At 61.3% G+C, this 25,258-nt stretch overlaps 2 protein-coding genes across 4 annotated transcripts in view; both read left to right on the top strand.

Moving 5' to 3' along the window:
* LAMC3 (laminin subunit gamma 3) overlaps positions 1 to 1,586 on the top strand; it is a 53,326-nt gene extending 51,740 nt beyond the window's left edge. Inside the window, exons 28-29 of one of the 2 annotated variants that reach the window (XM_062206882.1) lie at positions 279 to 556; positions 1,192 to 1,586. In XM_062206882.1, coding sequence (XP_062062866.1) covers positions 279 to 529 — 251 coding nt within the window. In that variant the 3' untranslated portion in view covers positions 530 to 556; positions 1,192 to 1,586. Of the gene's footprint in view, positions 1 to 278 lie in introns of both variants that reach the window. The other variant, XM_062206881.1, reaches the window with a different exon arrangement.
* A 2,567-nt stretch (positions 1,587 to 4,153) lies between these two features.
* Positions 4,154 to 24,027, top strand: AIF1L (allograft inflammatory factor 1 like). Of its 2 annotated transcripts, XM_062206879.1 has the most exons (6): positions 4,154 to 4,229; positions 4,386 to 4,447; positions 14,766 to 14,832; positions 16,192 to 16,233; positions 18,823 to 18,985; positions 21,493 to 24,027. In XM_062206879.1, the coding sequence occupies exons 1-6, from the start codon at positions 4,199 to 4,201 to the stop codon at positions 21,578 to 21,580; spliced, it is 453 nt and encodes a 150-aa protein (XP_062062863.1). In that variant the 5' UTR covers positions 4,154 to 4,198; the 3' UTR covers positions 21,581 to 24,027. The 2 variants fall into 2 exon arrangements, with proteins under 2 accessions (XP_062062863.1, XP_062062864.1); XM_062206880.1 differs by lacking the exon at positions 4,386 to 4,447.
* Positions 24,028 to 25,258: the final 1,231 nt, after the last annotated feature.

The following is a 25,258-nucleotide window of genomic DNA, read 5'->3' as shown; positions in this document are numbered from 1 at the left end:
CCAGGTGGCAGCTTAGCTGCTGTTCCAAGTGCCCATCCCAGTGAGTCCCCTTTGAATAAACTTCAGTGCCTCCAGGGTGCCTGCTTACCCTGGTGGGGAAAGTCCCCGCGGCTGCACCTGAGCCCGTGGGGCTGCCTGGGCCCTCCCCAACCTCCCCACACAGTGCCCTGGCCTTCCCCTTCCCCTGGTAGGTGGTGGGCAGTCGGAATCCTGGAGATTTGAGCTGGGGGCTGAGCTGGCTCCTGCTGAGGCTGTCTGCCCTCCCCGCTACCCCGCAGGGTCGCTGGACACCCATGGCACCCCAGCCCAGGCCCTGAACGAGACCCAGCAGGCCCTGGAGCGCCTGAGGCTGCAGCTGGGCGCGCCGGGGGCGCTGCAGAGGAAACTGCGGCTGTTGGAAGAGGAGTCGGAGCAGCAGGCGCTGGAGATCCAAGGCTTCGAGAAGGACCTGGCCGAGGTCCGCGCTGACAAGCAGAACTTGGAGGCCATCCTGCTCAGCCTGCCCGAGAGCTGCGCCAGCCTGCAGTGAGACCCAGGCCCCGGCACACTTCCCCAGGTGTGCACCGCCCGGGATGTGCACGCCTCCCCACAGGCGTGGAACCTGCCGGTGATGCTCACGCTCCCTTCCCAGAATGCCGGAGCCTCCCTGCCTGCTGGCAGGAGTGAGAGCGTGCACAGCCCTTGGTGTACCCACAGCCCCAGGGCCCTAATATACACATTCCCGCTCACAGCCACACGTGAGGGCATGTCTGTAGGACGCACACATATGTTCCACTCCCTCCGTGCGTGTACACATGTGACCGTCCCCTGTGGGGTTCAGAGCCAGCCATGCACTAGGCCCCCTGGATGCTTGGGAGAGTTCTATTAAATTCCTGCAGTGCACACCCGGAGAGCAGGCCCCCAGAGCAGGGCGGGCGCCTCGGGAAGCTGATGGGGCCGGGCTCACAGATCTGAGGAGGGCTGAGCAGCAGCTGGAGCCCCTCGTCCCACGGCAGGCCTCTGTCCTGCCGCAGCCCCTCCCCCATCAGCGTGGAGGACCCGGGAAGACAAGACAGGCAGCTCCTAGGAGGGCTGTAGGCAGTGAGATCGGAGGCCCAGGGGTCCCACCCCTCCCTGCAGGGCTGTTATTGTCTTGGGAGGCCCCCGCAGAGCCACTGAAGGAGTCACCTGCACTGCGCTCTGTCCTTTCAGCCTATGATCCGCCCGAAGAGCCAGGCCCCGAGGGGACTCACAGGCCTCCAGGAGCACGTGTGTGCCCCACTGACCCTGCTGACCCTTGATTGACACTTGCTGAACCAGCCCTGCAGCCCCACCTGTCACGAGGGAGGCCACGGGGTGTTGGAGGGGTGGCTGCCTTTCCAGCCTGTCCTACACAGGAATCCTCCTGTGGCCAGGCCCACGCCCAGGCCCACGCCCAGGTGTCCCAGGCATTTCCTCCTGGCCTGGCCCCTCCCTTTCCAGGGTCTTCTCCCAGCAGACAGCGGGGCCTTGGCACCAGGAAGGCAGGCGCCCCCGCGGGTCCAGCCCCTTCCCACAGCTCCCCCTGCCGCTGTCACGGGGACAGATGGCGGCTCGGACTGCTTCTGTTTAACAAGGAAATAAAGGCCCTTCACCAAGCCAGGTGGTGTGCGTTTGATCCTGCCTTGCTGGTGGGCGGCCAGGTGGGTGCCCAGTGAGTGGGCGGGGGAGACCCCCGGGGGTCCCTCTCCCAGTGGTGGGCAAAAGCTAAGCCCACAGCTTTGCCATGGAGGGGCTTTGCTGGGGTCCTGTGACCACAGGCACCGCCTTCCTGTAGGCATTCATTGGGCAGTATAGGGGTTGGGGGAATTTGGGGGTACTGACAGACCCCCAGCCAACCTCAGGTTCAGGCTAGAGATACTGAAACAAGAAACAATGAACTCAAAAGCGAGTGTCCAGCAGCACAGCGAGGAGCAGGGCTTTGGAGTGGGGGACATTCCACCCAGTAGGGTGGGCAGCAGTCTGGTTGAAGGGTGGGAGTCTGGCCAGCATGGGCCAGTGGGTGGGATTATGGAGTACATGGTCAGGGCTCTTGGCCATAACGGCCTAAGCCCCATGGAGCTGGCTGGGAGGGACTCTTGGAACCCTGGACTGGGAGAGGCCACCGGGCCTCAGAGATGGCCGGCAGCCGGAGCCCGAGGCTGCCAGGACGGGGCGTCTCCCCTCTGGCTTCCTCGCCTTCCCCTTGGTCTCAGCTTCGGCCCCTCCCCACGTTTGCTCAGTGGCTTGCTTTGCTTGGCTCGTGCTGGGTGGAAGGAGGACACTCCTGCTGCCCCCACCCCCTGTCCCCCAAATGCAGCTGGGCTTACGTCATCACGTCAGCTACTCCCAGGAGACGACCTAGACCCTCTGCACTGATTCCAGCTTTCCAGGTTCCCCAAACCCCTGTCCAGGATAACGGATCCAAGACCCCGCAGTGAGAGGACAGCGGTGTGCTGCTCCAGAGAGCCCCCTAGGCGGGGCTGTGGAGTGCCTGACTTGTTGCCTGGCAGCGTGGGAGGTGGAGAGGCTGACGATGGGGAGCTGCTGCCCCTAGGTCAGTTTGGTGACTGGGGTCGGTGTAGGAGATGCTGGGTGGGGGTTGGGGGGGGTCTTCGAAGACCTCAGGACAGGGTCTGGCACCTGCCTCCACCCAGCTTCTCTCACACAGCTGTTTTGATGCCTGTGTTTGGGGCTCAGCACAGCCCAGTCCCAGCATCCCCGCCGGGCGGCAGAACAGGCCCCTCCTTTCCAGGGACATACCTCAGGCCTGACATCGTGTGGCCCATGTGGCCCCATCCCGCCTGCTGCAGGCAGAGCCGAGCTCCGCCCCCGGAGGTGGGGACTCTGGCAGCTGTTGAACATCTGGCTCGCCATGTAGCCCAGCGGCTGAGCAGTGGAAGGCGGGTGGCCCCTGCCCTGCAGGATGGCTGACGGGGGCCAGCCTGCCCAAGTGGCCAGGGTACTAGGACCTGAGCCTGGACCTAGAACCACAGCTTCCTTCTCTGGCCTCTGGATGGAACACTGCCCGTCAGCCAAGGCTTGTAACTCCTAACCTCGCTCGCCCTTCCAAGACTTTTCTCTCAGCATCAAGCACCCTGGAGAGTAATCAAAGTTACAACAGCCCCGGCTGGCTGGAAGCTCTTCCCTCCTGCAGGCTAGGGGACCACAGCTCTGATCTTGCCTGGCCACTTCCAAACCCTAACAGGCACTGTCCCCTGAACGGGCGGCATTGACGTCGGCCCCATGCCATTCTGCCCGGCCCCTCCCCGGGGACAGCCTGACCACTTCCATCCCTGGCAGCAACCCGGGGTGGGGGGGGGGAGATGGTCAGTTGGTCCCAGTCTGGCTCCTAGAGGTCAGGATGGAGGCGGGTGGGGGAGGAGACTTCCGGATCTCACCCCCAGAGACACACTCAGGTGAGTGTGGTGAGTGCGGGACCGGTGGACCTGGCACCTGTTGGCCCAGGGCAGTCCCTGCTGATATCTGTGGCCTAGCGACACCGTCAGGAGCGCCCCTTTTGCTCTCAGACTGTCGGGGTTTGGACACCAGACTTCAGATGCCCCCAGCTGCAAGTCCCCATCCCGGGCCCTGAGCCCCCCACCCCCACTCTCCCTGGAGTGATGGGCCCCAGCTTCTTGACTTTGCTGTGCCATACTGAGTCCTGGTTCACAGCTTTGAGGACGCAAACGACTGGTGCAGCGTCTGTGTAAGCGAGTGCCCAAGAAATGGATTTCATGCGCAACACGCGAATCCGCTCCAACTAAGAGTGCCCAGGAGTCCGAAGTGGACCGCGTGCGCGGGCAACGCTGGCCCCGGGCCGCCTGGGCCCCGTTAGACCCCTCAGACTGTCCCCTGGAGGCGCTCTCTCTAAGATCGACCCTCTGATTTCAGGGGCTCGGATCCGGGCAGGGACTCGCGCCGGGCATTTTCCGCGTTCTCCAGCCGAGGGGCCGCCAACGGGCTCGGCGTCCCGCATAATAGCCGCTTTGATGCCGCGGCCCGGGAGGCGGAGGGGAGGGAGGGGAGGGAGGGGAGTGGAGGGGGAGGCGGGCCCGGAGCCGAGCGAGGGGTGTGTCCGGCCGCCCTCCGTCCCGCCGCACACGCAGTCGGAGCTCCGAGCAGGCGCCCGCGCCTCCGCGTCGCCCCTCGCCGCCGCCGCCGCCGCGCAGCCCCAGCCGGCGGGAGCCGGGTGCTCACCATGTCGGTTGCGCTCAGCAACAGGTTCCAAGGTAGGCGCCACTTCCCCTGGCGGCCTCCCGCCGCCCCACGCCCCGGCCGCCACCTGTGCGCGCGGGGTGCACGGCGCGGCGCGCGGGAAGCAGGCGCGGCGGGGGCGCGCGGCCCCGGAGGCCCCCGCTTCCCGGCCGCGTCTTTGTCTTCGGCAGGAGGGAAGGCTTTCGGTCTGCTCAAAGCCCGGCAGGAGCGGAGGCTGGCCGAGATCAACCGGGTAAGCCGCGCCGCCGCGCGCCCCTGGCCCCGCGGGTGGCGCCCGGGTCTGCAAGGCTGTCCCGCCGCGGGATGAACCCCATTCCTCCCCTACCTCCGGGTGTCCCCCGGTTGCCTCCCTGGCGGCTCGGGTTGCAAGTTGCTCCTCTTAGGCTGGGGAGGTGGGGCTGCCCCAGAGCTGCGCACGCCCCAAACTCGAGGATCTGGGGGAGGAAGGGACCCCCCCCCCCCCCCCCCCCCCCCGGCCAGTGCTCTCTCTCCCCTCCATGGGACAAACGCTGGCTCTTCCCTCTGGTCTCCTGCCTGCCCTCTCCCAGCCCCTCACCCCAACACCCAACTCTTTCACCCCAACTTTCAGGGGAGGTCTAGCCAGTCCTGATGGGACCTTTATAAAGAAATTCTGGTGTCAGGTACAACAAAGGGAGCTCCCTAAGTTTGCTTTACGGCTGTTTGTAGATTGTAGAAGATCAAGCAAGTTATCAGGCCCAGTCTGGATTGGCCAGAGCTCAGAGGGAGCACAGCCAGTGGCTTTATGGTCCCCAAGCCCAGGGCTGGGAGCGGGCATGTGAGGTGTGCCAGCCCCGCGGTGCCTGCCATGGGGCCAGCCAGGCGGCCGGGGGTGTCCGGTGAGGGAAGGTGTGGAGCGGCTGGGCCAGCGCGGGGCCCTGCGGAAGCGCCCCTGAGGATGTCGCTCAAACCCCTTCTACCCGGGGGCAGAGGTGTGAACCCCTGGGCAGCCCTTTTCTGGCTCTGCCGGGCCCCCGGACACCCGGGGCTGAGCTCAGCCTGGAGCCCCGGGTGGAAGCTGCTTGGCTGGGCAGAGCCCTGGGGGAGGCTGTGGCAGGTGGTGCTGGGGCCCCGGGTGCCTGGTGGTGCTTCCTCTGGCCCGTGGCTGCTGTCCTGCTTCCCACCTTGGATGCCATCTACAGGGAGGCTGTTTCCATTCCACTGGCTGCAGGGGGCCCTGGAGAGCTCTGGGGGGGCCTTGAACTCCCTCCAGGTAAACTGAGGCCCTCTCACCACCGCCCTCGCCCTGTGTCTCGGTGCCATCTCCTGTTTGCCACAGCCAAAGGGTTCCCTGGACATCTTGCTGGGGCCCTGCTGGCCTCCTTCCCAGCTCGCTCTGCACCAGGCCGGCCTTGGTCTTGGCTGCTCTTGCCCTCTGGACAGGAGCCTGGGACCCTGACCTCATACAGCCCCCTGGGCCACTTGGCTGGGCGGGTTGTGAGCTAGACGGATCCACCCACAGGCAGCAGGACCCTGGGCCAGAGACAGCTGGAGATGGGAGCGAGGTGACTGTCGTTGGGTGAGCCAGAAGTGCTGAGTAGGCAGGACTGTCCGTGCCAGTGCCTCCCTTGGAGAGCAGGTGGGGGCGGGCAGGGTTGTTTGGGGAAATGGATTGGCTTGGCTCTGAAAGGAGAGGGGCCGATCTGGACAGCAGTGGGACAGGGCAAAGTGAGAAGGAAGGGGCTGTGACCTAACCATGTTAGGCCCTTGAGGCCCAGAGAGGTGAAGAGGTTGACCCAATGCCACACAGCAGCCGTGCAGCTTGTGTTCTTTCCCTGCCTGCCTAGATGCTGTTCTGAGACCCCCGCCCACCCAGCCTCGTGAGCTCAGGCTGCTGCGTGCTGAGAGCCGGGGTCTAGGCCCCTGGGGGAAGGAGGCCAAGGTGGCCTAACTGTAGCTTAGAGTCGTGAGGTGGGCTGCTGGGCACTGCTTCTGCGACCTTGGGTGAGGTCACTTCTCCTCTCTGAGTCTCCAGAGAGAGAGAGAGAGAGAGAGAGAGAGGTGGTGGTTGTGACTCTTCAGGGAGATGATCCACGTAGAGCAGCTAGGAATGCTGGCCACACTCACAGTGTGGTTTGCTCGGGGCTCCGTGGTGTGGAGTGGAGACTGGGCCTGCCCAGGGTATGCTGCGGCCCAGAGCCAAGTCTTCCTCGGCCTGCCACGGGAGCAGCGGCCCCTGTCAGCGGAGAGGAGCAGGCTCTGGCGGATCCCCTCTGCCTGAGGGTCAGAAACTGCTTCACCCATGGCCACAGCTGCAGCCTAGGGCCCCTGGGCTGGGTGAATTCTAGAGAACCGTGCCAGCAACTGCTCATTACCCGCTGGCGTGCGCGATCTGGGGACCTGGGCTGCATGGCCTGTCTTGGCTGTGTAGTGAGAGGAGGCCACACAGGGTGGGGGGGCATGATGGCTCCCTGCATGGGGGCTGCATAGCTGGCTGCACCTGGCGCTGTGGGTGCTGCTGTGGCTGCTGCCTGGGCCATAGCCCAGCTGGGCTGGCAGCTCTAGGGGCCTCTCTGGGCCAACACCTCAGTTCCCTCTGGGGCCTTTCCCCTCCCCTGTGTGGCCAGAGGGTGCCAGGGGAGCCCCGTCTCACCCACTGCTGCTCTGAGGGATTCAAGAACCCATTTAGCTGAAGACTTGGAGGTGCTAGAGGCCCTGACGGTGGAAGGGAGGCGGGGGGGGTCATCTGCAAGTGCACCTTTTCTGGTTTCCTTCTAGTTCCTGTTCACATTTCCTGAGTACTTGGAATGTGCCAGCCCTGGGCCAGGCCCGCTGTGGGCAGTGCCTGGTTGCATGCTTGACCTAACCCGTGACAGGTCCTGTAATGACCTTTGTCCAGAAGGCGAGACTCAAAGGGGTCGAGCCCCTTACCGGGGTTCAAGTGGCCCCACTTGAAGCCAGCCTGTTCGCTCCCTCTCGAGGTCTGGCCGCTTCTGCGGTGCCCAGCCCCCACTCCCTCTTACCCCCACTCCTTGACCCGTGTTGTGAGTGTGCACACGTGTGTGTGTGCGTGTGCGTGTGCACATCACTCCCAGAGCGGGCAGGAGCGGCCAGCACCTCCTACTCCCCCCACATAGCTGGCATTCCCTGCGCCCTGATGGCAGGGTGGGTGACCCCGGGCCAGCCAGGCCCGGCCTTATATGGCAATGGGAGAAATTCTCTCCAGCTTCCCACAGGGACACACAGCAGCGGTAGGGCTGGGTGGTCTGCCGCGCAGTTGCCTGGGCCCTGCGACGGGGCAGGGGGCACCCAGTGGCCAGCCCTTCTGTGGCTCACTTGACACATGTCACCTCGGCGTCCCAGCAGACAGAGGCACGTGAGAACCTGTGACCATCCCCATGGGACTACCACGCAGATGACTCTCATCCCAGAGATGAGGAAACAGAGGCTTGGCCATATGACGTCACCCAGGCAGGAAGTGGCAGAGGCGGGATTCAAACTAGGTCTGTCTGCCTCCAGACGCCGCCCATGGCCCTCTCTGGCTCCTGTCTGCCAATGGCCACAGCCCAGCAGGGACACAGCCTCTCTTGCTTGTGTAGATAAGGATCTCTGGCTGTTGTTCCCAAGTTCCAGGCCTCCTGGGTTGAATGAAGGGCACGCAGCATTCCCTGCTGTGTTGAGGGGCAACCCACGTGCCACCTGTCCTGGGGCGGGAGCTGGCAGGACAGGTGAGGTGTCGCTGCCCCGGGGTGTGTGTGTCCCGTGCCCCCGCCCCAGCCCTGGGGACCTCTGCGACCTGACCCAGGCGATGACACAGTATGTCCCTGGCAGTATTGCTCCACCCGTGCCCAGGTGAACGTGCCCAGTTGGCATCGCCGGGTGCCCTTCTCTCTTGCTCTTCCTTAATATCTTATAAGGGAGATGGCGATAAGCAGCCACGTGAGGCTCTGCGGATTCAGTGTCCTCCGCAGGGCACGGCCAGTGATGACCTCGCTGTGACCATGTCGTAGGCAGCTGGAGATGGAATTTCTGCAGGGTCCCTTCCACGGGTGTAGCTGGTGGGGTGTTTTTCTTCAGCTGCTGTGTCTGCTGGCGAGGACGTGGTGTCCGGACGAGGCCCCAGGGCCGCTGGGGGGAATATGAGCCTGCTGCCCGAGCCGTGCAAGTAACAGGCTCCTGCGACCCGCCAGGCACCAGGCCGGGCGTTTATGGCCTGGCCCTGACCCTGGCCCTTTAAAAGCTGTGGGCTGCTTCAGAGCCTGGCATGGGGCTGCCCGTCCTTGGGGCTCCTGCCCAGGGCTTCAGCCAGCAGCCCCTTGGATGGCCTCCAAGCTGGGGATATCCGCCCACCCCAAAATTCTGCTGCAGCTTTGTGCCCAAAGCGAAGCCTGGAGGGGCCCGGAGCAGGAGGCTGCGCGGAGCTGGCGGTAGCAGCCCGGGGAGGGAGTTCAGACGGGGGCGGGGCCGCTCTCCAGAGGCCATGGGCTGCCAACATCTGATGGTTTTGGAACTACCTTCCCTGGCCATGAGAACCCCAGCAGGGTTCCCGTGTGCAACAGAGGTTGCTGATGGCCAAGAGAGGCAGCAGGGGGAGGGTGCGGCTGGGGGCCAAGAAGGGAGTGACCCGGCTCTGCCAGGTCAGCGAGGCATTGAGGGTAAAGCAGAGCCGGCCAGAAGGTCACGGCTCCCCCGAGAGGACCTTCTGCAAGAGAATGGTGGGGCGTGCTTCCTCTGCCACACTGCCCCGCTGTCGGCTGAGTGCGGGTGACCCCAGCACGTGGTGGCAATCGCCAACACTCGGTGAGGGTGCTGCTTGCGTGCATTCGGCTGGGTTCATCCTTACAGCAGCTCAGTGAGGAGGTTCTGTCATTGTGATTGCGTTTTACACGCCAGGAAGCCAAAGTAAACCAAGTTGCTCTGGGCCACAGGGCTGGTAGGTGCTCCAGCCGGGATTGGAACCCAGGCAACCCGACTGCCCCCTGCCCCCGCCCGTGTCCTCCACATCCTGGGCTCCCACTGTAGTGACGCCAGGCAGGATCATTCCCTCTGGGGTCCTCAGACAAGCTGGACGCGCCCAGAGGCCTCCCGGCTTCCGTTGGCTAGGTGGACCTAGGTGGACGTTTGAACAGCTCGGCTGCCTTCCTGGGCCTTGGGGTGCCATGCTTCCTGTTTGTCACCTCCGGCCGCTGCCTGCTTGCTTTTCCTGGCTCTCTGCCAGAGACTGACCAGGCCAGAGAGGCCCCCAGACTCACTCACCCCGCTTATTGATCTAGGAGAGCTTGTTCCTGGGGACAGTGTTCTGGCTTGGGAGAGGGGGTGCAGACACACCACCCCGTCTGTCTGTCCCCCACCCCCCAGGGGGCTGCCTGGCCTCTGGAGTAAGCTCCTGGGGCTGCCCGGGAGGAAAGGAGACTCCAGCATTGGCTCTCGTGGCCCAGAACCCGTGGTCAGTCCACTCTGTCCACTCTGTCCTTGTGAGGGGCAGGGAGGGGGCTGGGAAGATGAAAGGAGACAGAACTTCGGTTGTTAAAAAAAGACTGTCATTTTTATTTATTATTTATTTATTTATTTATTTTTGACAGGCAGAGTGGACAGTGAGAGAGAGACAGAGAGAAAGGTCTTCCTTTGCCGTTGGTTCACCCTCCAATGGCCGCCGCGGCCAGCGCGCTGCGGCCGGCGCACCGCACTGATCCAATGGCAGGAGCCAGGTGCTTCTCCTGGTCTCCCATGGGGTGCAGGGCCCAAGGACTTGGGCCATCCTCCACTGCACTCCCTGGCCACAGCAGAGAGCTGGCCTGGAAGAGGGGCAACCGGGACAGGATCGGTGCCCCGACCGGGACTAGAACCCGGTGTGCCGGCGCCGCAAGGCGGAGGATTAGCCTAGTGAGCCGCGGCACCGGCCAAAAACTGTCATTTTTAAAAAAGATTTATTTATTTATTTGAAAGTCAGAGTTACACAGAGAGAGAGAGGAAAGGCAGAGAGAGAAAGAGAGAGAGAGGTCTTCCATCCAATGGTTCATTCCCCAAATGTCTGCAACTGCCGGAGCTGGGCTGATCCAGAGCCAGGAACCAGGAGCTTCTTCAGGTCTCCCACGTGGGTGCAGGGGCCCAAGCACTTGGGCCATTTTCTGCTGCTTTCCCAGGCCATAGCAGAGAGCTGGATCGGAAGTGGAGCAGCCGGGGCTCGAACTGGCTCCCATATGGGATGCCAGCACTGCAGGCAGCAGCCACAGCACCGGCCCCCAAACATTGTCATCTTAAGCAAGCTCTCTGAGCCCCAGCTGTCTCACCTGTCAAATGGGGTGCTCAGGAAGGGGAGGGAGAAATTGTCAGTGGCTCAGTGTCGGGGGAGGAGTCTCCTGCCCCATCTGTCTGGTGTCTGATGGTGGGCCGGGGGGTGGAGAGCGGAGGGCACGGTTATAGATGTCGGGAAACAATAAACAGGTAGAGCGTTAGTTTGGAGTTTGCTGTGTGCCAGGGACTGCGTGGAGGCCTTTAGCTGTATTGCCCTATGACCCGTGGATCTGGGACAAGCCCTGGGGGTGGTAGGGTCTTTTCATCCATTCTACAGTTGGGGAGCCTGAGGATTTTCACAGAGCTACTGAGTGCACCCAGACTCAGGCGTCTGGCTCCAGCGTGCCTTCCCGCTGTGTGTTTCGCTTTTCTTCCTAAGGTCTGGTTGAGCTGCTCTCTCTCCTTCTCTCTCTCTGTGTTTTCCACCTGTGCACTCGTGGTCGGGGCAGCTGCCCACTGGGCATGACTGGACCCTGAGGCTGGTCAAGGATAGGAGGCTGGTGCCCGCAGGGAGACGCTATGGGCTGTGCATCAGCAGGAACCAGGAATCCAAAGCCAGCGCTTCCCCTGCCCCTGCCAAGGGCATGGTCAGTACAGCTGCCCTAAGCCCAGGCCCGGGAGGGCTGCCTGCCCACGCGTGAATGGGTCAGCTGCTTTGCCCGCCGTGGTCACTCTGTAGCTCAAGCATGTGTCGTTTTTGGCACGAAGGAAAAATGTGAGTTCGTCCCCAAGTGCCCTCCAGTCTCTTGTCACCCACACGCACACGGGCAAAGTTGCCCGGCCGTTCGGGCTGTGGGTGGAGGGCGTAGCTCTGGGCAGAGTGGTGGGCTTCTCCAGTCAGGTGCTTCTTGTTGAGTGTCCAGGGCCACTGGTCAGCGTGTCCCCCGGAACCTGGGGCTGAGCGCCGGCCTCCTGCCGACAGCCACTGCCTCCGCTTGCCCCTGCTCCTCGGCTCTGCGGCACCTCCGTGGATCTCGACGCCAGCGTGACCGTCGCTGGCGGTGCGGCTGTGGGCGAGTTCTCCGTGTTCTCCGACTCGATTCAGGGAGCTCTCCCATTGTCCAGCACCTGGTACCTGGAAGGTGCATTCCGGCAGGGGAGGCCAGCGATGATTGGTGCCTGTGTAACTCATGTCTGGGCGTGGTTCGTCCTGCACAGCAAGAGGGAAAGCCGAGCCAGGCACGGCGTGCTGGACAGGTACAGGCCTCAGTGGGAAGGCTGCGGCCTGGAACGGCGTGGCTGGGCTTGGTCTCCTAAGCAAAGGCTGGAAGGGGGCGAGGTGAGGGAAGGAGCCGCACAGGTGTGGCGGGCGGAGGACACCCAGGCCGGGAGCACGGCTGGGGTGAGGGTCTCCAGGTGGGAGTGAGGTTGACAGGCAGGAGGTGTAGCGAGGAGGCCGGGTGGCCCTGGTGGTGGAGGGGCAAGAAGGGGCCGCAAATCAGAGATGAGATGGTGATCAGCGCTAAGGAGAAAACTGGCTTCGGCAGTGGAAAGGTGATCATTCTGCCTCTCACACCCAGACCCCGGGACTGCTGTGCCTGCCTGGAGCCTGGCCCAGGCCGGGGCACCGGGGAGAAGGAGTTGTTAGTAACCACCTCTGCGGTTTGCGCTGTGCCCTTCGCCTGGCTCTCAGCTGTGGCCTTGGTGTTCCCTGTCCATCACTGTGCAGTTTGGCTCCGAGACCAGAGACCCATCAGCCCACAGGGGCCCAAAGAGGGCCGGCTCCAGGTGCCACAGATGGGCTCCAGGCTGGAGCGGGATTTCTGGTTGGCCCGGGTGTGGGCGCTGGGTGGGGGGTGGGGGTCCCTCCAGATCCCGTCCAGGGGTTCCCAGCTGCTGGGCCTTGGCTGTGCCATTACTGTGTCTCCCACGAGGGTTTTCCAGCTCTCCGTGAATGACGGGGCGGGGGACCTAGGGACAGTGTGCTGAGTTGGAGCCAAGCTTCCCGGCTCCCATTTAAAAATCAGAGATTAGGAACTTCCTCCTTTTACGAAATGTCCTTTTCTGAACCCGTAGCAGCAGTCAATGGAAATTGTTCGAAAAGACTTGACTTGGCACAAACTGGCAGCCCTATACCAAGAGTCTTCCCTCTTAACCTTGCTTTCCAGTCCCCCAAAGTCTGGGAACATTGACATAATATGTCTCTCTCTCCACTGCACAGACGGGGCCTCTGGGGCCCTGGGCCCTGGGTGGTGCCTGGTTTGATGGGGGAGTGTGCACTCGCAAGGGTTGATTGTCCTACTTCTGGTTCCACGATGCTGCAGAGGGGAGAGCTGCCAGGGAGCTGAGGGAAGGGGCGTCCCCGACAGTGCCTGCAGGGGGGGGGGCAGGGCTGCCCCCCAGGCTGCAGGACAAGGCCCCAGCTCCATGCCCCGTGCCTGCTCGCGAGGCCCGAGTGAGACTGTGGCCAAGCAGCCGCTGACTGGCTGTAGGAGGATGGGCCCTGCTGTCCCACAGACCCAGTTTGCAAGCCAGCCCTGTGCTTCCTCCGCCGTCTGTGCACCTGACACCTGTTATTCAACCTCTCTGAGCCTCGGGCTCTCACTTGCAGCACTGGAATAACAGTGGCTGGGAGGGTTTAATGTGTTTCAATGGCTTGGAGTGGCCGAGAGACAGAGGTGAGAGCGCCCGTCCCCTGGCCCACTCCCCAAATGCCCGCGATAGCCAGGGAAGCAGGTGCTCCATCCAGGTCTCCCGTGTGGGCGGCAGGGACCCAAGTACTTGAGCCATCGCCTACGCCTCCCAGGGTGCGCATCAGAGCCGGGAGAGACACCAGGGGTCTCTGATGTGGACGCGTGGACACTGAATACTGGTGTCCCACTGCAGGCGTAAGTGCTAAGTGAAACTCCCACTCTAGCTGGCGGTAGGGGGGTCTCGGGAGATAACACAGTTCTTACCACAGTCCTTGTTTCATCACCAGCAAGGGGGCAATCAGATCCGCCCGCAACCCAGCGAGGGACGCCACGCACCGGGGGGTTTCTCCTACTGTCCACGGGCGCTGGGTTCGTGTGGAGGAACTGGAGCCATAGGCAGGTCCTTCTGAGCCTTATACTAGGATCGCACTGTCCTTGGGAACGCCCACGTCCAAGCCCAGTGCTAGGTGCTCCTGGGGGTACCCCCGCCCTGAGGCAGGTGCACAGTGAGGTGGGTACTGCTGTGCCCATTGCACGGCTCGTTAAGGAAGGGCACTGAGCTTCAAACGAAGGCTGCTTTCTAGCCTTCAGTTTCTTGTCACGCCTGTTCCCTCGGAGGTTTATGACAACAGACCGGACACGCAGCGAGCTCTGTGCCCTGGCCGATGTGCAAGTACAGGCATCCCTGAAGGGAAAATGACAGCAGGACTTGAGGATCGGATGGAGGGGCGGATGTGGGGGACATTGACTGCCACCTCGTAGACTTTCTGTAACGGCAGGACCCTGTTCACCGGAGCGTCTCCCGCCACGGTGTAGACTGTGGTCTCAGAACCTGCTCAGTGAACCAAGGGAGGAGGGGTGCCGTGTGGCGCCGGCATGAGGAATACAGGTGCAGAGGGGATTTGCAGAGCCGGAGCGGTGGGATGGGCCATGGCCTCTGCACACAGCTCTGCGCATCTTAAAGTGTCAGGGGGGAAAAAAAATGCAGGCTTTAAATGAGATGGCACTGAGTTGAAGCCCTGGTTGTGTGAGCCTCAGTTTCTACATCTGTAAAATGGGCACAATACTAGTTTCTACCTCTTGCGGCTACTGGAGGCTAGTGTTGGCTCCTCCTATCCCTGGCCTTGACCTCTCTGGTTCTGAAAGGACGCACTTGAGTCTCTCTGGGCATCTGAGGGGAAGGCAGAGCAGGGTTTAAAACCCTGGAAACAGGTGAGACGGTAAGTGACCTCCCAAGCCACATGCAGTCCTTTCTGGGGGTAGAGCCGGGACTAATGGAGTGACAGCTGTCTGTCCACCCTTGTGTGTATAAACTCAAGAAGGAGCTGTGACGAGTGCTCTCATTTGGTAGACAAGACTGTGGAGGTAGGGAGAGGCGTCACCTTGGGCAGGATCACATGCTCGGATGTCGGAGGTGGACACAGGTGGCTTGTCATGGCAGCTGGCAGCCTCGCGGGTCCCGGGTGCCACGGGCAAGCAGTTCGGTCGCAGGCCGCAGGTGTCATTCTTCCAGTTCAGGCCCCCGCGCCCTCCCCAGGCTGCTGTGCAAACTCCCTGCCCACAGGGCGGACTGCGTGGATCTGCATCCAAGCGGGTCCGGGCGGCCCTGGGCGCGGTGGCTTCTGCCCTGACCCGTTGTTCAGCGCTGCCCTCTTGCCTCTGTAGGAGTTTCTCTGTGACCAGAAGTTCAGCGATGAGGAGAACCTGCCAGAAAAGCTTGCGGCCTTCAAAGGTGAGCTGGCGCCGGCTGCCCAGCCAGCCTTTGGCACCCGTGGCTCCTTAGGCCCGGGGCACTGGGCTGTGGCCCTACTTCACCCACAAGACCCTTCTTCAGGGGTCTCCTGAGACCGGGGTGGGGGGCAGCCTCTGCCACCTGCCTCCCTGCCACCGTGGGCCCCTCGCCTGCAGGCCTCAGCCTCGCCCTGCCCTGCTCTCTCTCTCGCCGCCAACCGCTAGGGCTCAGGTTGGTTCCTGTGCCGTGGCGCCCCAGGCCCCGCTCACAATCAGCCCTTTGTGGGCGGCCCCTGCCTCCCCCTCTGCGGCACAGCGTCTCGGGAGCCCCTGCGGAGAATGAGTGTTTGTGCGCCACCAGCGTGGGGTAGGGGGGCAGAGTTTCTGCCCATTGAATCCCAGCAGCATGGGATGAAAGGCAAACAGGCTGGGAGCCCGCGCGGGGAAGAGGCGCCGCATAAAGGTCCCTGTGTTCCGGGTCCTGGGGCTTGGTCCCCAGCCAGCGGCTCCCGAGGAGAGGAGAGGAGCCGGGCAGACCCACCTTTCCTGCCCGGGGGATGTGCTTGGTGTGCAAGCCCCGAGGACTGGCAGTGGGGGCCTCCTCCCTGCTCCCAGGCAGAGACCCTGGGAGAACACTGCAGGCAGAGGGGCCGCGAGCTGGGGCAGGTGGGGAGCGGGCAGGAGCCGCAAGGCTGGCGGTGGCGGGGGAGGGAGGGGCTGGGGGTGCTTGCGGGCCACCCAGGGCGGGGCTGGGGGGGCTTGGCCTTCGCATGCCAGCTGCTCCTCTGAGCCGGGGTGACCTGCCCAAAGCCACGTAGCTGGTGCCCACGGGCTCTGTGCCGTCCGCCCAGGATGTTGGAAGTTTTCCTGGACTCCTTGGTCAGGAAATTTTAGCTCAGAGTCTGAGGGGGAGGTTTGTCTACCTTCGGGAGCAAGGGCGGGCCCACAGGCCTTTCTCCTCGATTCGGAACCACAGGGCTCCTTACACTGGGGGCCCCCATATCTGGCTGCCCCCAAAACACCCGTGCCTGCCGCACCCTTCCTGAGCCCCCCGAATCCCAACCCCCAGGGCCGGAATCTGCTCCCTGTCCACTGATTCAGACACAGGAGCCTGGCGGGTGGGGTGGGGCCGCCCCCTGGGGGAGGGTCAGAGTGGCTCCCAGCACCTGGGGAGAGTGGTGCAGGCAGCAGGAGCTCGATGTCCAGACGCGAGGCTGAGAGGATGTGGATGGGTGCCCACACCCCCTGTGGTGCAGAGAGGGTGGCGTGGGCTCCCTGGGGACCCAGGAGTCACTGGGACCCTGCAGGGAGAGATAGGGGGCTGCCGAGCTAATGCCACGTATTGTTCTGTGCTTTCCAGAGAAGTACATGGAGTTTGACCTGAACAACGAAGGCGAGATTGGTGAGTGAGCTGAGGGGGAGGGCGTGGGGTGCGGAGGGGGCCTGAGGGTCCTGTGGAGGAGAGGGGCACGGGGTGGTGCCATAGTCCCACAAGAGTGAGGCTCGCACCCTCAAATGGCCCCGGAGCCAGACCCCTCTTGCTGTCTTCCCCAGCTCCGCTGATGTCAGTCCCTCTGCAGGTGTCTCCCTGCTGCCCCCAGCCCCATCGCCCTGTCCCACCCAGGGCCCACGTCCTGCCCAGAGGGGGATACACTCAGGACTTTCCCTTGTCCCCAAGCCTTTTGCTCCATGCAATGACCGGCAAGTGTCAAGGTGCTTTATAGACATGGATTCTTGCCTCCCACAGAGCCTGCTGCACCTGCTGTGTGTGCGCTGGGGGTGGCCAGGGCCCTGCCCTGTGGCACTCACGTTCTGCAGGAAGCCATGACTTGGCCAAGGCAGCTTTAGTTAAACCCATTCTACAGAAGAGAAAATCAAGACCCAGAAGGGTGCAGGGGCGTGCTTGGGGCCTCTGGTTTCTGAGCAGGTCCTCCCACTCTGTGTCTCCCTGCACCGCCACTGTTGCCACCAACCCTGGCGTCCCCACTCCTCCTTCTCCTATATCTTCCCTCTCTTGAAGATTTTGATTCTTTCTTTCTTCCGTTCTTTTCTTCTTACCTTCCTTCTTTCCATTTTGTTTGAAAGTCAGAGAGAGACGGAGACACAATGGTTTTCCATGCCCTGGTTCACTCCCCACATGGCCATAACAGCCCGAGCTGCATCAGGCTGAAGCCAGGAACTAGGAACCCAATCTGTGTCTCTCAAGTGGAGGCAGGGACCCTTCGGGGCCGTGTCAGCAGAAAGCCGGAATCAGGAGCAGAGGCAGGACTCGAACCCAGGCCCTCTGATACGGGATACAGCCCCTGCCCCCCAATCTGCATCCTAACTACTGTACCAAGCACCCACCCCGATCTTTTTTTCTTTGGAAATTTTTTTTGATAATCAAATTAATTGACTTTCATCATAAAAGAAATTTGAGGTAGCAGAGCAAAGCACAGTGATACAAATATATCCTCCTTGGGGCCGGCACTGTGGCACGGGAGATGAATCTGTGTCCTGCGGCACCGGCATCCCATTCGGGCTCCAGTTGGAGTCCTGGCTGCTCCACTTCCGATCCAGCTCTCTGCTGTGGCCTGGGAAAGCAGTGGAGGATGGCCCAAGTGCTTGGGCCCCTGCACCCACGTGGGAGGCCCGGAGGCCCCTGGCTCCTGGCTTCAGTCTGTGGCCATCTGGGGAGTGAATTGGCAGATGGAAGATCTCTCTCTCTCTCTGTCTCTCCCCTCCAACTCTGCCTTTCAATTAAATAAAAAAATCTTTAAAAAATACATATACAAATAAATCTATTTATATATCACCCGCCTCCCAGAAATAACTGCCGTCAACATTTAATTGAATTCCTTCTTTATTCTAATCACAAACGCCGGTTTAAACAATTTTAGAACTTCCTTTTAAAAATACAACAATGCATGGTATTTTTGACTTTTCTTTTGAAACATAATTACTGCCTGCGTAATATTCCATTATAGGAACAGACTCTTAATTTGTTCAGCCAACGCCTTACACGGACTCTTTAGGTGACTTCCCAGTTTCCCTGTGAGAAGCCGTTGTACGTCACCCTGGGTCCACATCCCTGGCTGTTTCCTTAGAGCAAACGTCGGGGGAGGCGTGGCTCTGGAGCACCTGGCCACACTGCCCTCCAGGAAGTCTTGCCAGCTTACAGCCCGGCAGGCAGCGTGTGGAACCCCCTCGCCCTCTCCTGCAGACGCTTCCCGGGACAATCTGGCACCTTCAGGCCCGGCCCAGTGCTGCCCACCCGGCCTCCTGTCCCATGGCTGGCCGTGGCCCTGAAACCAGCCCTGGCCCCACCCTGCTCCCCGCCGTCCTTTGCTGATCCATTGTGCACCGCAGAACAATCCAGAGGAAACGGCCTCGGATCTTGGCGGCGCCCTGAGGTCAGAGGCAGCAGCTCCTTGGGGTGTAGAGATTTTTTGGTGCCTCCCTTGTTTTTCTTGAATTTTGCTCTTTTGTTAGCTTTCCGGCTCTATGGGATATTTTTGGCTCCTTCTCCCTTCCAGCTGTGGTGAGGCGGAGCGCCAGGGCAGCAGTGGGGTGTGGCAGGTGGCAGGAAGCACCCGGGAGAGTAACTTTCAATGCTGGGGTCAGGCCGGCTCCCTGAGCCCACCTCGCTGAGCAGGAGAGCGGGCACCTGGCCTCCCCAGCGGCAGGGCGGCAGACATAAGGATCCCGTAAAGAACAGTGACTCCACACGGCTCTGTCGCTGAGGTGCAGGGGGTTAAGTAGTTGCCCAGGTCCCACTGACACTCATGGCAGCCAACCCAAGCCTGATACTAGAAGCCCAGGTCCCTAACCACTGGTGTGCACTGCCTCCAAGAGACAGGGAGAATGGGAAGGGCTCATCCTCCCTTCAGGAGAACCTGCGGCCTCCAGGGGGCACGGGGTGCAGGGGTGGAGCGCTCCTGGCTCCCTCTCAGCCCCGGCAGCCTGTCTCCACTGATCAGAGCTGCTTCTCCCCTCCCCCCAACCCCTGCAGATCTGATGTCTTTGAAGAGGATGATGGAGAAGCTTGGGGTCCCCAAGACCCACCTGGAGATGAAGAAGATGATCTCGGAGGTGACGGGCGGGGTCAGCGACACCATCTCCTACCGCGACTTCGTGAATATGATGCTGGGCAAACGGTCGGCTGTCCTCAAGCTGTGAGTCCCTCGCCCTCCGCTGGGGTCTCTGAGAGCGAAGTCATTCTGTTGTAGACGGCCCCTGGCGGGGACACCTCCGCCATCCCCCAGTCAGAGGGCCGCTGGTTGTGGACCTGCTAGGCAAGGCACTTAACTCTTTCCGAACCTTACTGGCTTCTCTGTCCGTCGGCCCTGTTAACGCACACCTTGCATCTGGTGGGATCAGTGCCCAGCAGTGGCACCTGTTAGGGTGAGGGCGATGATGGTGACAAATCTGCTGTTGCAACTTTCCAAGCCTCGTTTGTTAAAGCGCCTCTCCTATCCCCATGTGACTGCTGAGGGCATGAAATAGACTTTAAACTCGGCTGTCTGGGGGTGGGCAGTAAGACACCTGCATCCCACGTTGGACGGAGAGCCTGGGTTTCATTCCTGGCTCTGGCACTGGATTCCAGCTTCCAGCTAATGCAGACTTTAGGAGGAAATGGTGATGGCTCAAGTAGGTACATCCCTGCCACCCACATGGGAGAGCTGGATGGATGGAGTTCCTGGCTTCTGACTCTGGCCCTGGCCCTGGCCCAGCCCTGGCCATTGTAGATATTTGGGAGAGTGAACCAGTGGATGGAAGATCTGTTTGTCTGCCTCTTGAATAAATACATTTTTTAAAAAGATTTTATTGGCCGGCGCCGCGGCTCACTAGGCTAATCCTCCGCCTAGCGGCGCCGGCACACCAGGTTCTAGTCCCGGTCGGGGCACCGATCCTGTCCCGGTTGCCCCTCTTCCAGTCCAGCTCTCTGCTGTGGCCAGGGAGTGCAGTGGAGGATGGCCCAAGTGCTTGGGCCCTGCACCCCACGGGAGACCAGGAGAAGCACCTGGCTCCTGCCATCGGAACAGCGCGGTGCGCCGGCCGCAGCGCGCTACCGCGGCGGCCATTGGAGGGTGAACCAACGGCAAAAGGAAGACCTTTCTCTCTGTCTCTCTCTCACTGTCCACTCTGCCTGTCAAAAATAAAAAAAATAAAAAAAAAAAAAGATTTTATTTATTTATCTGAAAGGCAGAGTTACAGAGAGGCAAAGGCAGAGAGAGAGGGAGAGACAGAGAGAGAGAGGTCTTAGATCCACTGGCTCACTCCCCAAATGGCCGGAGTTGGGCCCATCCAAAACCAGGAGCCAGGAGCTTCTTCCGGGTCTCCCACGTGGATGCAGGGGCCCAAGCACTTGGGCCATCCTCCACTGCTTTCCCAGGTCATAGCAGAGAGCTGGATCAGAAGAGGAGCAGCCGGGACTCGAACCAGTGCCCATATGGGATGCTGGTGCTGCAGGCAGAGGTTTAGCCTACTAGCCTTTCCATAAACTTTTAATAAATTCTTATTTATTTGAGAGACATAGACAGAAAGAGATAGATGGAGAAAGAGAGCTCGCTCGCATGTGCTGGTTTGCTCCCCAAATGCCCACAGCAGCCAAGGTTGGAGCAGGGTTAGAACCAGGAGCCAGGAACTCAACCCGGGTCTCCCAGGTGGGTGGCAGGAGCCCAGTCATTTGAGCCGTGACCGCTGCCTCCCAGGGTCTGCATCAGCCGGAAGCTGGAGTCAGGGACCGGAGCTGGCAATCAAACCCAGGTGCTCTGATGTGCGACACCGGCACCTTCACGGCTCCGCCAAACACCTGCCACTTTTCCCCATGAATGTTTTGAAGCCACCTCATCCAAATCTTCTACAAAGTGTTGGCCAGAGGGTTACTGAGGCTCCAGCCCTGAGCCCCGCTGATGGCAAACGCCTAATACCTGGTATTCTAGACCCTTCTCTAAGGCCGGACAGCATGACTGTCCCTGGAGACTGTCGTCATCTTCTGTCATGGCTGAAAGGACACTCACTTGGCTTTTAGGAAATATGATTCCGGCACCACCCCGCTTTGTTTTTCAGTGCAAAGGTAAAATATACACCCGTCTCGCTTTACAGAGACGGTCACTGGGGCCCAGGCGGCCGAGTCGCTGAGTCGTGAGCTCGGAGTTGAGTCTGGCAGCGTCGTTAGCGCCTCTGCTTCCCGACAGACAGCTGAGGAGCAGAGGGCTTGAGTCGCTGGCTGCGTCGCGCCCCTGGGAGTTCGCAGGGCTGGCTTTCGAATGCAGGCTGTTTCCATCCAGAAGTTACACTCGGATTTCACCTGCAGAGCGCTGGGGAGCTTTTTGAAGATGTGAAGTTTTGAGCCCAGCCACGGCCCAGCCTCTCTCAGCCTCCTCCAGCTGCAGTGATAGGGAAAGGCACCCGGCCTAGAAGTCAGAGGCCTGGAGTCTTCCTCCCTCTGCCTTGCACCGACTGTGGTTCTGAGGAGTCACAGGGCCGCCTCGTGCCTCAGCTTTCCCTTCTGTAAAATGGGACTAATGGCCCCTTCCGCATAAATGCCTCCATGGACTTTTTTGAGGACCCCACTGGAGAACAGCGGCAAGGGCTGGGAGGATTCTCCTCTGGACGAGGAACGGAGGCCTAATCCTGTTTTTTTTATTTTGTTTTGTTTTCTCTGTCTCCAAACTAGAGTCATGATGTTTGAAGGAAAAGCCAACGAGAGCAGCCCCAGGCCAGCTGGGCCTCCTCCGGAGAGAGACATTGCCAGCCTGCCCTGAGGACGGTCCCCGTGCCCCAGACCCGGACCCGCCCTCCCCGCCCGCTCCGTCCTCCTTGTCCCATTTGTTTGGTCCTTGTGGGTTTGTTTTTTTCCATCCATCTCTTTGTGAAGCACAAACCGTCTGCCTTCAGAGGGCTCTGGGGTGGGGACTCCTGAGCCCTGGGCCCCCTCCCTCCCTCCCTCCTTCCCCACTCCCTGTGCAAAGGGCTGACCTCAAATGTAAACCAGAGGGCTGCACAGGGAGGCTGGGGCCTGCGTTCGCCGTGCTTGCAGTCCATCCTCGCAAGGACTCTGAGCTCCGTCCAGGCGCGCCGGCCTTGTCCTGCACAGCTTCGTCAGGGTTTCCTGGGGCAGCTCCTCCTAAGTCTTCCAGGCCGCAGCTGCTCGTTGCCTCACTGCCCTAGCTGACCCCCCACCTTCACCCCTCCCTGGCCCACACCTCATCTCATCCTCAGCGGCCGGACAGAGGTGGGGAGGAAAGAGTCTGGCAAATTGAGGCCTTTGGGGCAGAACCGGAAGGAGCCCCCTGACCTTGCTGCTTGGCCACCTCTCCATGTAGCCCAGAGGGAGGGTGCAGCCCACTGTCCCTCCTGGGGCAGCAGAGAGCTCTGGAGGCAGGGTCGGCTCAGGGCGGGCCCACTTTTTCGGGAGGATGCTGAGGGCCACGACAGGGTGGAAGAATGAGGAGTAAAACGCTCCTGGCAAAGTCAGCACCGCCCCAAGCCAAGAGCCGGGAAACACAGGAGGTCCTTTTCCGGTCCCAGTCCGCTGGAACGCTGGCTGTGCCTCCCTCGTTTGCCTGCCTGCCTCATTCACGCCAGTCATTCAGTCACATTCATTTTCTCAGCAGCTATTTATTGACCACCTGTATAAGCTTTAAGTCCCCCGACGCGGCCCCTCCAGGTGCTGTGTCCATTGTTCTCCCACTCACCTCTCCCTTTCCCAAGTCGCTCAACACCTGGAGCGCGGGGATTGGCCTGGGGTCACCTGTGTCCTTTCTCATGGACTCACAGGAGTTTAGAGCTCTGACTCACCCTGTAGGCCAGCTGGGCCAGTCCTCACTTTACTACAGCGGCCCAGAGGGAGTAAGTGCCTTGCCCAAGATCAGGGGGTTCATGTGGAGCCCAGGGTTCAGGTGCCCTGCCCATGCCTCAGCGCTGCTCTGGGCTGCCTTGGAAAGTGGTGAAAGCAGGGGAGGGGTGAGGGGGCCACACCTGGGGAAGGCGTCACTCCCTCCCTCCAGGGTTTCCCCATCACCAGCAGTTCTGGAACAAGGACCAGGCTTGTGCCCACCGTTCAGCCTTGTCTACAGCTTCTTGGCTGAGCCTCAGAGAGCGGCTTCGCAGAACTGTAGGAACGTGTGACGCTCAGCCCCGTGTGGGCAGCCGTGAGCCCACCCGTGTTCTGGAGCCCCTACCTTGCCTGCACACGTTCATTGAGCACTCATTCGGCACGTGCTCTAGAGTTAAGAACCTGGTAGTGAAACCAATAGGCTCATGGGATTGAGGGTCTAGTGTGGAGTCTAGAATCCGACAATGACAGTGAGAGGAAGGAGTGTGTGGGGTGTATGTAGGGACGACTGCCCTGGGCTCCAGTCTGGGCAAGAGATTTGAAGGCTTTGCAAACCGTAAGTAGAAGGGCTGGGGGCTCCCAGGAGCTCCTTAGGGACTCATATCCAAAGGCCCAAGGTGCTGGCCCTACAGCAGCTTGAGGGAGTGAAGCCAGAAGACGCATCAGGACATCGCCAGGATCGGTTAAACCTCTGGTCTCAACCAGTTCAGCCTTGATTGCTTGGCTACGACCGGCTGATCTGCGGCTTCACAGGCCTAGTGGAAGTTTAACTCCGGCGAAGCATTCCTCCCTGTAAATGTAGATTCCTGTCCTCACGCCCTGCCCTTCCTTCCCGACCCCCCAGATGGACCGCCTGCCCCTGCCCCTTCCAGACCGGCTCCCCTTGCATACTCCTCTCACTCAGAGTCCCGGATCTGGAAGCAGCCAGGCTTATTCCAGTGGGTTCTGCAGGGGCAAGGCTGCAGGGAAAGCCCCGTGAGGGAGGAGGCCAGCAGGTGTCCCCGGCTCTGGCGAGGGCAGGAGTGGGGTTCTCGTTGGACGGGGGTGACCTGGGAAACCCCATCAGTTCCCGGGAGGGCGGAGGGTCTCCAGGGTGGGTGGTCCCCGCAGAGGAGGGCCTGCACAGATCGTAGGGTGTGGCTAATGACTGTAGGGAGGGCTCTTCTCTGGCTAAGGCTCACTCGGCTTCTTGGGGCGCCACCCGTCTTCCTTCTGAAAAGACCAAATCTCACTCACGTAACCAGCCACGTGGGGGCTTTGTCCCTGCGACTTCACAGTTTGTCGGGCAAATTCAGATGAATGCCGTGTGTGCGTGTGTGTGCACGTGTGTGCAGGGGGCGGGCTATCTCCACAGATTGGAAATAAACCAGACAAACGAACGAAGTCTTGACTCGTGTGTTTGGGGGGTGGTTTCTGTGCTTTGCCAATCCGGACACGCTCGTGAGCGCGAGCGCGAGCGCTGACGGTGTGCCAGCGGAGCTCCTGTTACACCTCACAGCCCCTTCCCCCCCACGGTCCACTATGTCGTCCAGATAAGCAGGCTGGGAGCAATTTACTGAACACCAAGTGGCCGAATGGGCCCTGCCTGGGTCCCACCTAAGGGCTCTCAAGGGGCAGCCGTCCTGGAGCCTGGACAATTCCACAGCAGAAACGGCTTCCGGGGACGACTGGGCGGCGTTGCCAGTGCATCCGGACACAACCTGGATTCTTTTTTCTTTTTAAATATTTACTTATTTATCTGAGTTACACAGAGAGAGGAGAGGCACAGAGAGAGAGGTCTTCTATCTGATGAGAGAGAGAGGTCTTCTATCCGATGGTTCAATCCCCAACTGGCCATAACGGCTTGAGCTGCGCTGATCCGAAGCCAGCAGCCAGGAGCTTCCTCCGGGTCTCCCCATGGGTTCAGGGGCCCAAGCACTTTGTCTTCCACTGCTCTTCCAAGGACATTAACAGGAAGCCGGATCGGAAGTGGAGCAGCCGGGACTCCATATGGGACGCCGGCGCTGCAGGCGGTGGCTTTATCGGCTATGCCGCAGCCCTGGCCCCAACAACCCGAATTCTAATCCTGCCTCCGCTGCTCTGTGGATGACACTGGTAACTGTTTCTCTCACGTCATCCATTAAGTGACGACAGGCCCTAGGGGACTGGCCTTACAGGTTGAGATGGCGGCCAGTGCGGGTTAAGGCCAGCATCCCGCACCCAGGGTCCGGCTCGGAGTCCGGACGCAGCTCCCCGCTAAAGCGCCCGGGCAGCGGCGGAAGGCGGCCCGAGCGCTTGGGCCCCCGCACACTAGCGGGATGCGGATGGAGGTCGGGTTCCTGCTCCCGGCCTTGGCCAGGGGTTGTGGCCCGAGCGTGACCAGCCGAGGGAAGATGTCTCGCGCTGTCGCTCTGCGTCCCAGCTCATTTATGTAAAAGGGGAGCGCACCCAGCGTCTTGCGCCACGGGGGCACACACTGCTTAGTGACCCAAAGTGGTTAAGATAACGGCTCTGGCTCTGGCTCCCGCTGCCCTTGGCTGACCTCCAACCTCCCCTCTCCGCCCTAGGGGCTCGAGGGGCAAGGCCGCCCCACACCCGCTCTCTGCGCCTACTGTCCCGCCCCCTT

The sequence above is a fragment of the Lepus europaeus genome, chromosome 12 (assembly GCF_033115175.1).
Source record: "Lepus europaeus isolate LE1 chromosome 12, mLepTim1.pri, whole genome shotgun sequence".
NCBI lineage: Eukaryota > Metazoa > Chordata > Mammalia > Lagomorpha > Leporidae > Lepus > Lepus europaeus.
This window is presented reverse-complemented; position numbering and strand designations above follow the sequence as displayed.

Excerpts from the sequence above, each read along its gene's own strand:
- AIF1L (XM_062206879.1), top strand. The coding sequence starts at position 4,199 with ATGTCGGTTGCGCTCAGCAACAGGTTCCAAG. Across the intron at positions 4,448-14,765 it reads GGCTGGCCGAGATCAACCGG|GAGTTTCTCTGTGACCAGAA; the intron begins GTAAGCCGCGCC and ends TTGCCTCTGTAG. Across the intron at positions 18,986-21,492 it reads CGGTCGGCTGTCCTCAAGCT|AGTCATGATGTTTGAAGGAA; the intron begins GTGAGTCCCTCG and ends TCTCCAAACTAG.